Raw genomic sequence first — 16,626 nt, forward strand, 5'->3', positions numbered from 1 at the left:
CATACTGAATGCAGGAAAAATAACTCTAAATTATTTACTCTAACCATATTTTGGGACAGTTTACTGACCTTTGAGGATAAGGAGAGAATCCAAGCAGAACAAAGCAAAGTCTATAAAAAGGGGAAAAACTCAAACTAGCCTCAGATTGCTGGGCAACATCAATCAGCACAGGAAGACGACAGAGCAGCGTCTGCAAAGTTTGTGTGGAAAAAAGTGTAACCTGTCCTGACGTTTTAAGAGAAAATAACACCTATCAGCCCCTTTAAAAATGTGTCTTGATGATAAAATCCAGCCACAGAGGCGATGAATCCAAATTAAGAACTCAAGAATGAAGAAACCACGATAAAAATTAGTGGTGGTGATTACTGAATGACGTGAAAATAGAGCTAAGACATAACTAAGGGTATTATGGTTATAGACCAGAACTCCCATCTACAGTCAGAAAATAATGTATAACTAGTACAAAGGATGGGGGAAGGAGATGGGAGCATGTCCTTCTGCCCTCCTCCTCCATAGCATTTCTAATCTGAAATTGCAACACAAAATTTGAAAACATAAAAATTCAGTTGCTTTGAAATAGGGAGTTAAAAATAGATAATTCAGTATCTTAACATTGTTTCATAATCCTTTATCCTAACTTTAGTTTACTTCCCACGTGGGACTGACAGGCGGTTGCTAACAGGGATAAGAGGAAGAGCAGACTAGACGGGCAGAGCAGCAGAAGGCCGCCATGTCTTGGGGCGGGCTGGGGAGTGGGGAGGGATTGGAAACACTAACATGATACTCCCAGAGAGAGTGAGTGAAACCCTAAATCGTTCTTTAAGTTATTGTGAAGAAGATTTCCAGGTTGAAATAAATTTAGTTTTAGTTTGTACGGCATGTTGTATAAGGATATGACTGAAGCCATGTGCTAAGATGTTTTAAAAGACACTGTAAGGTTTTAGCTTGAAGGAGACTGTCCCGAGTAACTCTTGTATTCCTGGGCGGAATATATACAGAGTGGGGCAAAAATGGGTTTACAGTTGTTGATATAAAAAATAATAGGATAATTAATAAATACTACAAGAGTAAACTTTGGTTTTGCATACTCACAGTTATGTGTATATATTTCTAGGTGTATGTATATGTATGTGTATATATTTGTATGTATGTATGTATATTATTTTAAAAATCTGTGTGATTTAAACTTGGTTTTCTAACAGTACAATAGTCTCAGAAAATAGTGAAAACTCCAGAAGTCAGTAAAAACAGATTAGTATACTTTGTAACGTAATCCACAGGCCATGGGAATTAAGTATAGACATACAATTTCCTTTTTTGGAGTGGGATTTATAGGAGTCCACACTCATAACCTACTCATCAAATTTAAGAAAGAGTCAGCACTGGGCATATCACTTTTAAAAAGTGATCACATACCTGCCCTGACTGGTATGGCTCAGTTGGGCATCATCCCACAAAGTGAAAGGTTGCTGGTTCGATTCCCGATCAGGGTACATTCCTCGGTTGCGGCCTGGTCCCACCCGGGTCATGTGAGAGGAAGCACATCAGTGTTCCTCTCCTTCTCTCTACCTTCCTTCCCCTCTCTCTAAAAATAAATAAAAACTTTTTAAAAAAAATTGATTATATACCTGGGCAAACTACATTATTTCTCATTTCTATTCCAGTTCTTAACAACAAAACAAAACCTACTTTGCCCAGGCATCTTAGTATTTTATTATTTTTGCATCAAATAGAAAAGGAATATATCTAAGAAATATGTAAGCTATTTGGAAAATATGCCTAAAATGGAAAAAAGGGGAAATTATATATACTCTATATAATTGTTATATGTTATTTGTTGTGATATACTCAGATATTGTATATTTATAATGAGTTTACATATCCTATGTATACATAAAGTATAATGTCATTACCTAAGTTACTCTTTTTATTTAATATAACAAAGATAACTTGATTAATTTAGTTTCCTTAAAATGTGGAGACCGAGGGGGGAATCAGAGGAAATATTTTTCACTGAAACATAAGTGAATCACTGAAGAGACTTTTGTGGGAAGTGGGGGAAATAACCTGGGAAGCTTGTTTGCTTTTCCTTAGACACCCGCTTCCATGAGGTTAAGCTCACTAAAATAAAGTGCTGACTTGAGTGCTCCTTCCTTTAATGACAGCTAACCCTGACTTGGTGAAAAGTGAGAATGAACAGTAATTGCTCCAGGCCATGGTGATGTGCCCGCTTGAGAAGAGAGAGAAGTGGGCAGCGAATTTCACTATGGAGCGTTCCAAATGCGGGCTCATGCTACCTGCCCCCAAGATTTCAGCAATAATCACAGTGGAAGAAAATAAGACTTCACAATCACTACCCACAGTTTGCCAACACTTCACAACAGCCTAGGGATCATTTATATCTCATGAGAATTTGGAATTGAATTAAGTAATTTTGTCTATCCTTTGTAAACTTCCCTTGTAGTCCATTCAGAGACCTTTGCTGAGCCTTTTTCTTTTTGGACAGGTGGAAAATTCTGGGGATCCCTGGCTCAAAGGCAGAAACTCACAGAATATATCATATTTTGAGTCCATTTACCTGGTCATGGCGACAACGTCAACCGTTGGCTTCGGAGACGTGGTAGCAAAGACATCCCTAGGACGAACATTCATCATGTTTTTCACCCTGGGGAGTTTGGTGAAGAATATTTTTAATATCTTTTGAATGTAGCTATGTAAATTAAAAGCATTTGATTAATGGTGAGAAATGAAGCAGTTTTGGCTTGAGAGTGAATGTTACATTGTTCAAGTGTCAAATGAAAAGCTGTATGGATCCCACGTTTTCCCAAACTGTATCCCCTGGAGTACGGGATGTAATGTTTCGTTGCCAAAGATGAGGACTCTTGACAAAGGAGAAGTAGACTTTCCTATTAGCCTCTACATTGGTTTGAGCAACGGTATCTTCCCTGATCTTCGGCCCATCAGATTAAAGTCTTTCTTCCAAAGAGGAGGGGCATTTGAGATTGGATCTGAAGAAAGTGCTGTTGTTTCCAACTCAAATGAGTAAGCTCTCCGAACCAGCACTTTACTTCAGATGGGTGAGAGTCTGTGTGCGGTTCAGGAGTGTGTGTCCAGGACAACGGAAGCCTCCTTTTCTTTTACTTCCTAATTTCAGTTCCTTAAAAACAGTACCTGAGCCCTCTTCGTCACCTTTTGACATTCTGCTGTCCACATTGCTACATCTCCTCACTTCAGTTTGCCTTACCCCTGCTCTGCCCTGCATGCTCCCCTCACCAGTGCCCTAAATGACAGCAAGTCGAAGAGTCAGAAGGGCAGTTGGTGGTGATGAAGGGGCAAAATGGGAAGGAGGTTGCCTTGCTGCTTGTCCTTGTTTTATCGCTGTCATCATTTTGAATGCCGAAAAGCCTTTTATTCAACTTTAACCAAGTGTGAAGGCTGAAGTAAGAAAAGAAATGATCTCTCTTTAAAGTAGTTCATAGTGATGCCCCTCATAGATGAGACAAAGTTTTATGTACCTTCTTTCTTCTTTATAATCTCAAAATTTTGGTGTTTCCTTTAAAATAATGAGATTAAGGTTTTATTTGCTGATCATTTTAGATAATATTTGCAAACTATATCCCTGAGATGGTGGAACTTTTTGGTAACAAGAAGAAATACACCACTTCCTACGATGTGCTCAAAGGAAAGAAGTAAGTGGCTTTCAGCTACAGTTTCTATAGTTCGAGATACTCTGCTAATCACATAGCTGTTTCTGAACACCTGTTGCTTGGCTTAGGTGAATATATTGGTAGAACCCTTCATTCGCTAAAGAGGGTTGTGCTAAAATAAATGCCATAAGAAGATAATGTTTGCTACTTGATACAAACTAATACATAGATGTTCATAAGAACATTAAATTAACTAAAATGACAGATGATATTGTCATTCATTGTCAAATATTGATTGTGACAATATTTTGACCTTCCTTATTACTAACTATTCTCTTATACCCATTACTATTTGTCTTATTCATTTTAATCATGTGGTTAACTCAGGCTAACTTTATATAATGGATCAAATTCAAAATACAGTTTGAATTTAAAATAATTTGGTTGTCTTAGCCCCAACTCCCCTAAGCCTATGGGGCTCATTCACAGGCGGAGGTTTGCTAGAGTGAGGAGCAATTTCAGCCCCTTCTCCAGCACTTCATAGATCTCCTGTGTCCATGCTACAGCCACTATTCCCAGGAGGAAAACAGATTTGTTTTTACTCTATTTATTTGTTGGTATATGTTGCCTCAGTTTCTATTATGCTTTTCACATCTAAGGAAAAAAGAATGAATTGGAGATCTTCAACTTGAAGTGATTCTTTTTTATTTAGTCTCGGTCTCCTATAGAGGAAGGAGGCACAGTGGAGCTAAGTTCTTTTGGAATGGTCTCTTAATGCAGTTGGGTGAAAACCAAGATTGACCTAGGACAAAAAATAATGAAATGAATCAAAACAATGGAACAAACTAGATAAGCCAAAGTTCGATCCAGTTTATTTTGGGGAAGGGATATGTGACCCATGCTAAATAAGCCAGTATGGTCTGGAATATTTAGGGTAAAGTAGGTTTTTAAAAATATATATATTAAGCCTAAGGCAATTGACAACTATTTTCTACCACAAAAGTTACATGCTTATACTTTTGCACCTGTCCTAGTTGTCTCTTCATTGGGCTCACTTTTTTTCTAACTGCTGGATAACTTTAGATGTGGAAGATAAACCGAAATACCTAGATCCCAGTGCTACCTCAGCCATAGCATTTAACTGTGGGAAAATCAATAAAACATTCTGAGCCACAGTTGTTCCTCAGTGAAAAGTGATTTTATCATCCAATCAGGAATCAAGTGGAAAGTCAAATCAAATTACACATTTATGAATCCATTAGAAGTTGTAAATAACCGACTTCCAGCGAAGATGGAGGCAAGGTAGATCACTGTGCCTCCTCACACAACCAAAAGAGGGACAACAACAAATTTAAAAACAAAAAACCAGAACTGCCAGAAACTCAAACTGCATGGAGGTCAAACAACCAAGGAGTTAAAGAAACATTCATCTAGACTGGTAGGAGGGACAGAGATGGCAGTGGCTGGAGAACATGGGTGGGCGAGGTGGTGGCTGGTAGAGTGACCAGTCCCACATTTATGTGCAGATAAACTGGTAAGAACAACTAGGGAGTAAGACACACCATGCAACCCAGGGTTCCAGAGCAGGGCAATGAAGCCTCAAAACCTCTGGCTGTAAAAATCTGTGGGGGGTTGAGGTGACAGAAGAAACTCCCAGCCTCACAGGAGAGTTTGTTGGAGAGACCCACAGGGTCCTAGAATGTACACAAACCCACCCACCTGGGATTCAGCACCAGGAGAGCCCAGTTTACTTGTGGGTAGTGGAGGAAATGACTGAAAGCTGGCAGAGAGCCAAGCAAGTGGCATTGTTCCCACTCAGACCCCACCCCCACAAACAGTGCCACAATGCAGCGATGTGGGTTGCCCTGCCCTGGCAAATACCTAATGCTCTGCCCCTTACTATGTAACAGGTGCACTGAGACAAAAAAAAAAAAAAAAGAAAAGAAAAGAAAAGAAAAAGCCCAAATGAAAGAACAGATCAAAGCTCCAGAAAAAAATACAACTAAGTGATGAAGAGGTAGCCAACCAATCAGAGGCACAGTTTAAAACACTGGTAGTCAGGATGCTCACAAAAATGGTTGAGTATGGTCTCAAGATAGAATAAAAAGTGAAGGCTATGAAAATTGAAATAAAGGAAAATGTACAGGGAACCAACAGTAATGGGAAGGAAACTGGGACTCCAGTCAATGGTTTGGACCAGAAGGAAGAAATAAATATTCAACCAGAACACAATGAAGAAGCAAGAATTCAAAGAAATGAGGAGAGGCTTAGGAACCTCTGGGACAACTTTAAACTTTCCAACATCTGAATCATAAGGGTGCCAGAAGGAGAAGAGGAAGACCAAGAAAATTAAAACTTATTTGAAAAAACAATGAAGGAGAACTTACCCAATCTGGCAAAGGAAATGGATTCCAGGAAGTCCAGGAAGCTCAGAGAGTCCCAAAGAATTTGGATCCAAGGAAGCATACACCAAGGCACAGGATAATTACATTACCCAAGATTAAAGAGAAGGAGAGAATCTTAAAAGCAGCAAGAGAAAAGGGAAGAGTTACCTAGGAGTTCCCATAAGACTCTCATCTGATTTCTCAAAAGAAACCTTGCAGGCAAGAAGGGGCTGGAAAAAAGTATTTGAAGTCATGAAAGGCAAGGACTTACATCCAAGATTACTCTATTCAGCAAAGCTATCATTTAGGATGGAAGGGCAGATAAAGTGCTTCCCGGATAAGGTCAAGTTAAAGGATTTCATCATCACCAAGCCTTTATTATATGAAATGTTAAAGGAACTTATCTAAGAAAAAGAAGAAGGTCAAAAATATGAACAATAAAATGATAACAAACTCAGAACCATCATCAACTGAACCTAAAAAAACAAAAACAAAAACAAACTAAGCAAATAGAACAGGAACAGAATCACAGAAATGGAGATCTCATGGAGGGTTATCAACGGGGAGGAGAAGAGGGGAGAAAGGGGGAAAAGGTACAGAGAATAAGTAGCACAAATGGTAGGTAGAAAATAAACACGGGGAGGTTAAGAATAATATAAGAAATGTAGAAGGCAAAGAACTTACATATACAACCCACAGACATGAACTAAGGGGAAGGAATGCTCGTGGGTGGGGCAGTGCAGGGCAGAGGGGAATAAAGGGGGGAAAATGGGACAACTGTAATAGCATAATCAATAAAATATATTTTAAAAAAGTTGTAAATAACCATGAAAATCATAGCAGTTATGAGTTACCGTTTTAGTCCTAAAAAGCCATGTGTAATTCAAATGTGTGACGTGATACCCTATAAGAGATGATCTAGAGACAACAGAAATCTTATGCTTCTTTTGTATCATGGAGATAAAGTTCTGATTGTTTCTATTTTTCAAATCTGGGTGATTCAAATACCAAATTTATTTAAAATTAAGTGTAAGCTCATGGTCCATCTCTAAATCTAGACAGGGAGATGTCTACTCGTGTTCCTCGGGTGATCACCGGACTTGCTCTTGCCCCCAGGTTCATCGTGGTCTGTGGCAACATCACCGTGGACAGCGTGACTGCCTTCCTGAGGAACTTCCTGCGTCATAAGTCGGGGGAGATCAACACGGAGATCGTCTTTCTGGGAGAGTAAGTGTATCTGTTTGGCTCGTGAGCTCTAAATTAATGCTTGCGATATATGTGAATGTTTTAAATGGAACAAAGTTAACCTTGTAATATTCATAGAAAAGTTACAAACAAAAAGAAACAAAAATAAAAGAAAAAGCAACCTCATGATCAGAGTTATCTCCTGAAAAAGTTTGGGAAGGTATCTTGCCAGAAGTCTTTCTGTGTACATACTATTAAGTGATGCCCTATCACTAAGGTTCTTCTATACTTATTACTATTATATATGGGCCATAATTTTGTGCACAAGTCTGGCACACTTCATAATTGCAACTCTAACTGTTAATGATCAGGACTGGACATCTAAAGCTCAGAGAGATGCAGGAAGGATTTTTTTGATGATGTTTTCTATGCAGTGTGCCTTTTCACAAGCAGAGTCAAAGATTTTGTGAAACACTGAGAAATGCATATTTAATACAAAAAGATTTTGAAATTGGCAAAATGGTTTCTAATTCTTTTATTTTACAATTTTAGTTCCTAGTGAGATGGTACAACATTTGTGTGTTTTGATGATTTGCTTTCCTTTTTGAAATTCCTCTTCATTTCTTTTATCCTCTTTTCTATGAGACTGGTCATCTGTTATTTTACTGACTTAAGCACTCAGTATATTTTGATATTAGCTGTTTTATGTCATGTGTTGTAAATATTTTTTCTCCCTCTTTGCCTTTTAATTTTTATGCTTTTATTTTAACATAGGAGCATTTAATTTACATGCACTTCAATCCATTCACTCTTTATTTTATTATGTTTTTGGTTCTTGCTTTTCTGACATTCTTAGGCCTCTCTGTTCTAGGATTAAATAAACATTTCTCTAGCATTTCTGTGTCTTCATATGGAAATTTTTCTTATACTTAAGCTCTCTGGAATTGATTTAGTATAATGTAAAGGGAACTAACTTCTTTTTTCCCCCCAAGTGGTTAGTCAGTTAGTCAGACATCACTCAAACAAGTCAGGCAGATTTGAAGTGATATTTTGATCTCACATAGGAATTTATATAGGATTCACCTCAACTTTTACGCATTTTATAGTTAAAACAGAAAACTAAGCATTGTTTTTGATACTCCTGTCTCCCTCAAACACTACGTACACTTTCATCAGTGTCATCAATTTTGTCTCCTAAATACATTCTAATTCCATTTCTACCATTTCATTTCTACTAGCACAACCCTGTTCAAAGTTAGTATCTTGTCTCTCCTGAATTTCTATAAAGGCTACTTTATTGATGGTTTCTTTTTGCTCAGAATTTCTTCTATCTTTATATGATCAGTTTATTTTCATCCTTCAGCACTCAGAGAGAATTTCTCTATTCTTCTAAAGTAGTATCTTCTAAACCTTCTGTCTCTTTATGCTGTTATATCTTCTTTAAAGCACTTATCACCATCTATAATTGTGGTAGATTTTCCTTTAATACAACTATTAACATTTTCTTCCCTTACTGTGCATTCATGCTTCTCCTCTCAATAAAAGATGGAGTCTCTTCTTCTTCCCTTTGAATCTGGCCTAGCCAGTGACTTGATTTGATACATAGAATGCGGTGACACTTGGTTAGTTTAGGCCTGGCCTTTCAGAGGACTGGCAGTTTCAACTTTCACTCTAAGAGAGTCCTGAGCCCTAATACATCATATAAAAAGTCAGACTAGTTTGCTGGGGAGAAGGCCCAGCCAGATCTCACCTGCTCTACTCAGGTAGCTGCGACAATAACCATGTGAGTAAAGTCATTTTGATCATTCCAGCCCTTAGTGAAACTCTCTGATGAATGTACCCACATGAATGGTCACAGCAACACTATGTGGAATCACCTTGCTGAGGCTGGCCAACCACAAAATCTTGGAAAATAATATATAATTTTTGTTTTAGGTCAGTAAGTTCTAGGATGGTTTGTTTTGCAGAAACAAAAAAGTAGTGTGGTAGTGGAAGTAGGGTGCTGTTATTACAAAAGCCAAAACGTGGTCTTTTCCTAGGAACTGCCGGTAGGCAGAGAGCAGAAGGGCCGCATGGAGACTCTTAGTGGAGGCCATAAAAACAATGAGGAAAGTGCTGTTAGGAATTGGAAGAAGAGCAGAATTTTGGTAACAGTGTCACTAAAAGTAATTTGGAAGATAGAAAATGTACCTGCTGCAGTTGTGAAGCTGGTTAAAAAAATTAACTGGTAGAATGTTGAGTGTCATTTGCCATCATATAATCATGTATGATAACGTAAGAAAATTGAACTGGAGAAGAAACTTTTTAGTTTTTAGCAGAATGTAAAAGAAATATAGAAGTCTCAGAACACTCTCTCTAGCTGGCCAAAAAAAATTTCAAATAGGATAATTATATCAGCAGAGAAAAAAGTCAAATCTAGGATGCTGCCTATAAAATATGACCTCAAGTTTCAAGGTCAAGATCCAATGAAGGATGTGGCTGAAGACCCTCTGTTAAGATCTCAGAAGGATTTAAGGTGGTGACTTAACTGATGCTCCTTTCCATCAGGAAAAGGGTTTCTGAGAACCTGAGGCCATTCTTCCCAGAATTCTGACATTATCAAAGTAGAGATCTATCACCAGAAGAATCATGACTGTGACTTTGTGGGCGCGCTGTGAACCTGAATAATATGCACAGAAACATGTCAATGCTTTCAAGAAAATTTTACTGGTAAAAGCACTGCCAGCTTGGGATAAAAGGGACAGAGAGATTTCGAAACGAAAAAAAAAAAAAAAATGCCTCCGGGCCTCCAATGTAGCACATGCAAAAACCAAGCTGAGAAAGCTGCTCAAGTACAAATAGGGGACATTTATCAGGGAAAAAGAAGGGTGACTCAAAGGGTCAGAGGGCAGAAACAAGAATCAAAAAGAACATGGGTTAGCTCATAAGGACAGAACTGAGCTCTAATCAAGAAGTACAGGGATTTAGAAGTACAAATTGGTAGGTACAAAATACACAGGGGGATGTTAAGGACAGTATAGGAAGTGGAGTAGCCAAAGAACTTCTATGTATGACCCACGGACATGAACTAAAGGGGGTATTGGTAGAGGGAATGGGGGGCACTGGGTGGAGAGGAACAACAAAAATCGAGACAACTGTAATAGCATAATCAATAAAATATATTTAAATATACCCTCTGCCCCCTGGAGTAGGGGGCCCTAATAATATATGCTCAAAGAGATTTTAGAATTTCGATGTGCTGAATTCTAGCAATTTGTATGTGCCTTTCATTAGAAGCCACACCTCTTTTGATTGGGAATGTCTTTTGAAATTTTCCTATTACTTTTCATGGTGTGTTTGGTGTGGAGATGGGGACAGTAAAACCTGACTATTTAGTTCATGGGTCTTCAGATGAGGAGGAGCTATACCTGAGGAGCCCCATCCACATCGAGACCTGACTTAAGAAGATAAGATCCAAGACTTGGACCTGATTGCTCTAAAGAGATGAGACTTGGGGAGGAGAACATGAGAGTATTTTGTATGGGGGAGGGATGTGAATTCTTGTGGCCAGAGGGAAGACTGTGGTAGATGGGTTTTAAAAGATGGCTATCAGCAATTTCTCCCAAATGTTTACACATGTACCATTTCTTTACCAACTTAGACCTGAGCTTCAGACCCATCCCTGGGATCAGGCTAGTGGTGTCAACATGACCTAACCATGTGGATTAATAACGAATGGAATATACGCTTCTTCCAAGAGGAGATTAAGGGGTCTATTAAATGCAAGTAAACATAACAGTCTCTGAAGCAAAGTCAGTCATCTTTTTCCATCTTTGGGTCTGCGTTCTTTGTCCAGGGTTCCTCCTTCTTTGGAATTGGAAGCCATATTTAAGTGCTCCATGGCCTACACGACTTTTGTTTCTGGATCTGCACTGAAGTGGGAGGATCTGAGGCGAGTTGCGGTAAGAACTAATTTTTATTCGCCTTGTAGGTAACCTCACCTGCAGTCATTAAGATGATAGGATATATGCTCTTTTAAAAGCATTACTCTAGACCCTTAAATTGGGGGAAATATGACTTTCTTAATTTAAAAACTGACCATAAAAGAAATGTAGTAATTGACCTCCAGTTCCTCTTTGACAAATATCAAGCAGACCTCACTGTTTGCCTGCACTTACAGTGAAGTTATCTAGTTTACCAAATTCCCTATCTAGAGCTATTTTATTTCCACACTCTAAGAGATCTGTAAAAATTATAGATAGCCCAAGTGTGTTTGATCTTACCATTCAAATGGGATTCTCACCAGAGGACAGATTTACCAACTTCTAAACACACCGATGTGCCTCCTGATAGGGGAGACGTGAAGGAAACTAGCAGAGATCCCATTAAGGCTGGGACTCAAACTAATGATTAAAGGCCAACCCTGTAGACAGCTCTCATTTAAGATCAAAGCCAGCTTCCTCTCATTTTGTAGGTTTCACAGAATGATATAAATCAAAAGGCTTCAGCTTTTTAAAGCAGAGATCTATAGAGTTAACATAGAGAGTTGAAGCAGAAAATGACAGACTCAGAATAATTATTGTCTTTCCTGCACTTTGGTTTTATAAGAGCCACGCTAATAATTTTCTAGAATCTTAAGATTCAGAATCCACAGATAGTGAATGACTGCTTACTTTGAGCTAAGCAGACATCCAGTTCCTTCATTCTTTGCTGTCCTGAAAGGCAAATAAGTATACAGGCAGTTGCTTTGAAAGATCTATTACCCATCAGTAGGCATAAACTGATGATTAGGATGATAGGAAAGATGTAACTATGCACCCATTTTAAAGCAACCTAGAATCTATGCTGGAGACCCTGTGTCTTAGTTCCACTGCAGTCCTCACAGCCCTTGCAGCATTTACAGGACGACAGCCCTGATGTCATTGCATCCTTATCACAACTTCTCCCCAAGTGTGTTCTGTTTCTTATTGGAAATTTTATGAAAAAAAAAACCCCATAAGAAAACCCAAAAGAGGAACACAAGAGCATTTCCCATGTAATTAACAAATGATTGCTGTTCAATCTTGAAGAATAGGTGGAATCTGCAGAAGCATGCCTGATTATAGCCAACCCTTTGTGCAGTGATTCACACGCTGAAGACACTTCAAACATTATGAAGTAAGAAGCTGGTACAGTGTTTTTAATGCTACAGTGTTGATTTATTCCCGCCTCTTTTAAAATAAAGCCTGCTGCACAGGCCTAGACAGGAGAAGATGTCATTCACCACAGCAGTAGGTTCATCATGTTACAGGTTTCTGCCTATTTTCTTTTTTGCCCCCAGAGATGGTGCAGATGTATGAAAAAGTCATTGAAAATACAGTATCCTAAGTGTCTGTGGTCTTCTCTACATACTTGCCTCAAGTTTCATATAATAGCTATCTAAACTTAAAAAGCAAGCGTACAAATAACTGGTAACTGTCCAGACAGCATTATTGTAAGTAGTACATCCTCTCCTGCTCAACAACAGAGATGCCATTGGTGATATGAGAACACTATTAATAGGCTTTACCTACTGGGTTTTTTTCCAGTGATTCTGGTAAAAGATTGTGCATGGTTCAGTGTGATGGGCTTGTGACTACCGGAAATTCTTTTTAAGATGGCTAGAATAAGTTACCATCTTTAACTGTGAACTATCTATGAGCAGGAACTTGACTTGTAACAGATTCAAACTATCGTTGTGATGGCAATGGCATTGTTCCTAACCCAGATGATCTTCTGGCCCCCAAGGCAAAATAAACATAAATAGCTGAAGGTGACTCCACAGATAGTAAGAAACCACTGAGAATTTGCCCTGTGCACAATATGGTAAATATGACATGAACTTTAGTGTCTTAATTTGTAAAATGAGAAAGATGGATATGAGAGTCTGTAAACTATTTCAAGCTACAAACAGCAATTCAATATTCAATTTTTACTTATAATTAATGTGTTTGAGTTTGAAGGCTAAAATGTATATGAAACTGTTTATTTCCTTGTCAAGAATTGGTCCCACAAATCAAGGGGGAGGGTGGAGGTGGGGGAGGGAGGGGGTTCAGCTGGGGTGGGGTGGAGGGATGGGGAGAAAAGGCACACAACCGTAATTGAATAACAAAAAAAAATTAAAAAAAAAAAGAATTGGTCCCAGAAGACCATAATCTTCTAATACCAAAAACTGACCTTTTGATAGATTTATTTTACTAAGTCACTAAAACAACTGTATCCTATTAAACAGGACATTTTTAGAGAACAGCATAACAATGAAACTTATATGCCATTTTATTATGCTTACCCACATATCAATTAAACTCTGAACTGAATTGTACTACAAAGCCATTGTATGTGGCACGTCACTGATGACCATGTTTATTGTTTATGTAGGGTACTGTCCATCAAGAACTATAGCCCTAATACCAGAGTCATCATACAGATACTTCAATCCCATAACAAGGTATTGTAACTTTCTAACCGATCCAGTCACCTTGTCTGTTAGTCTGTGGAGCTAGATGAACTTAGTTCATCTAAGTAATAGATGAATTTATTACTTCCAAATGGCTTTACACTCAAAAAGTTTTTGCCAACTGTAAGTGAAATTTGGAGTCTTATTAAGATTGTTAATCACTTACAAATGTAAATTCAGAAAAAGGTGTATTTGTGTATTTTAAAAGCTGCTTGCTACCTGGTGGTCTAACTTCCAAATCATCCTCAGATCCTCTGCTTTGGGACACTGACAGGTCTTGGCACACTCTCAACTGATTAAACAATCACAAAAGTTTGAGAGAGAAAACAAAGAGCTAGGTTGGGGTTGATTTATAAGGTTTACCATATACATGAGGCCACTAGGAGAGGTCGATGTTTTCTATAATGCAGAAGAAAAACCAACACAGAAAGTCAAGGAAAATGAAGAAACAGAAATATGTGTTCTAAACAAAAAGCAAAACAAGACAAAACCTCAGAAAAATATGTTAATGAAAGAGAGATAACTTGCTTACCTGACAGAGTTCAAAATAACTGTCATAAAAGTGCCACTGAACTTGGAAGAAGAATGAATAAACAAGTGAATATTTCAACAAAGAGGTAGAAAATATCTAAAGTACCGAAGAGAAGTCACAGAGCTGAGGAATACAATAACTGAACTGAACATTGCAATATAGGGCCTCGACACAGACTAGATGAATCAGAAGACAGGATCAGTGACATGGAAGACAGAATAGTGGAACTCACCTAACCAGAGCAGCAAAAAAGAAAAAAGAATGCAAATGAGTTGAGACAGCTTAAGCGGCTTATGGGAAAACACCGAGTGGACCAACATTTGCATTATAGGAATCCTAGAAGGAGAAGACAGAGAAAAAGGGACAGAAAGCTTATTTAAAGAAATAATAGCTGAAAACATCCCTGGCATTGGGAAGGAAACAGACATCCAGAGTCAGGAGGCCAAAAATTCAAAATAAGTGGAAGCCAAAGAGACCCACACTAAAGTGTCAAAAGTTGAGGACAACCAAAAGTTGTTTATTTGAGACTTTTCTTGTTTCTTGAGGTAGGTACTTATTGCTATGACCTCACTTATATATAGAATCTAAAAATAAAACAAACATACAAACAAACCCTGACCTCATAGATGCAGAGAGAAGATTGGTGGTTGCCAGAAGCAGGCGATGGGAATGGGAAAAATTGGTGAAAAAGATCAAAAGGTACAAACTTCCAGTTAAAAAATAAATAAACCATGGTGGTGTAATACACAGCATGGTGGCTATAGTTAATAATACTTTATTATATATTTGAAAGTTGCTAAGAGAATACATTTCTAAAGTTACTATCACAAGAAAAAATAATAACCACAATTGCAATGGATGTTAACTAGACTTAGTTTTGTGATCATTTTGCAATGTATGTAAATACTGAATCATATATTCTTTCTGATTGGTGTTTCAGGAGTCTTGGAATATATTGCCTGAATCCCAAAGCACCAATCAGAAAGAATATATGACCAGAAAGTATCCATCCATGTATATGAAAAATAGTGATAGTTATTGAAGAAGATACAAGATAACAAGAAACATTGTATATAGGACAATGACATTCCAGTCCCCTTCAAAGTACACATCTTGGGACCTCACAGAGTTCTCCCAATTGCCATCAGCTGCCCTGTTGTATTTTCCTGAATATCATTGATGTTCTAAAATCTCTTCCCTTTCAAAGGTGATTTTAGTTTTGGGAAAAGCCAGAAGTCTCAGGGTGCCAAATCTGGGATGTACTTGGGCTGAGTCATCTGGGTGATTTGATGTTTCACCAAAAAACTCTGCACGAGATGTGATGCATGAGCAGGCACGTTGTTGTGATGAAGCTGCCAGTCACCTGTTGCCCATAGCTGTGGTCTTCTGAATCATCCGATTGGTTTCTGTGGAGGAATGTTCAAGCTTAACACAAAATTTGATGCAGATTCGTTGCTCCCCTCACTCAGTCATTTTGGATGTGATGGCCACACAGTACACATGCTCACTCAATGGCATCTACCGCCCCCACTGATTAGTACAGTGAAGTTATCATTATTCATACATGAGTATTCCAGTCCACTCTCCTTGGCTGCCAGCTTACCTTGATTTCACACAAACCGTTCTTACTATGTTAACAATGGTTGGACTTTTTCCAGACAGACTTTGCATGCACCCCTATGTTCATAGCAGCATTATTTACAATAACCCAGATGAAAACAGCCCAAGTGCCCATCAGTAGATGAGTGGATAAAGAAGATGTGATACATTTACATAATGAATACTATACAGCTGTAAAAAAGGAACTGTTACTCTTCGAGACAGCATGGATGGACCTGGAAAATATTATGCTAAGTGAAATAACCCAGTCAGAGAAGGACAAATACCATTATGTGGAATCTAATGAATGAAACAAAACCAGAGCATGGATACATGCAACAGACTGACAGATCTCAGAGGGGAAGAGATGCAGGAGACTGGAAGAGATTAGTCAAACAACATATATACATATATGCATAGGGCATGGGCACAGACAACAATGCAGTGAAGGCTAGGTGGAGGGGGCTGGTGGGGGGAAATGAGGGACATCTGTAACAGTATCAACAATTAAAAATAATATTGGATTTTTATGTTGTACACCTATAACTAATATAATGTTATAGATCCACTATACCTTCATAAAATCAATACCCCTCAAAAATAAATCAACAGAAAAGATTGTGAATTTTGACTAGAATCAGAGCCTAAGCCATTTGACCTGTTTTTGCAACTATAGCTATTTTTGTTTTAAAAAGTGGAGCAGTTGACCACTAACCACTTGTCAATATTGAATTTGTTCTTTTCTCTTGACCTGGGCACAATAAATGCTTTAAAGTAAAATAAAGTCATTTATATAGAAAGAGATTTCTCAAATTATTTTTATTC

At 38.1% G+C, this 16,626-nt stretch overlaps 1 protein-coding gene across 1 annotated transcript in view; it reads left to right on the forward strand.

Moving 5' to 3' along the window:
* The window catches only part of KCNU1 (potassium calcium-activated channel subfamily U member 1), a 122,535-nt gene that overhangs the window by 22,462 nt on the left and 83,447 nt on the right, over positions 1 to 16,626 (forward strand). Inside the window, 6 exon segments of the mRNA XM_053916742.1 lie at positions 2,507 to 2,677; positions 3,598 to 3,689; positions 7,148 to 7,258; positions 11,052 to 11,157; positions 12,270 to 12,352; positions 13,592 to 13,661. Of these exon segments, the coding sequence (XP_053772717.1) occupies positions 2,507 to 2,677; positions 3,598 to 3,689; positions 7,148 to 7,258; positions 11,052 to 11,157; positions 12,270 to 12,352; positions 13,592 to 13,661 (633 nt within the window).

This window comes from Desmodus rotundus, chromosome 13, assembly GCF_022682495.2.
Source record: "Desmodus rotundus isolate HL8 chromosome 13, HLdesRot8A.1, whole genome shotgun sequence".
Taxonomy (NCBI): Eukaryota; Metazoa; Chordata; class Mammalia; order Chiroptera; family Phyllostomidae; genus Desmodus; species Desmodus rotundus.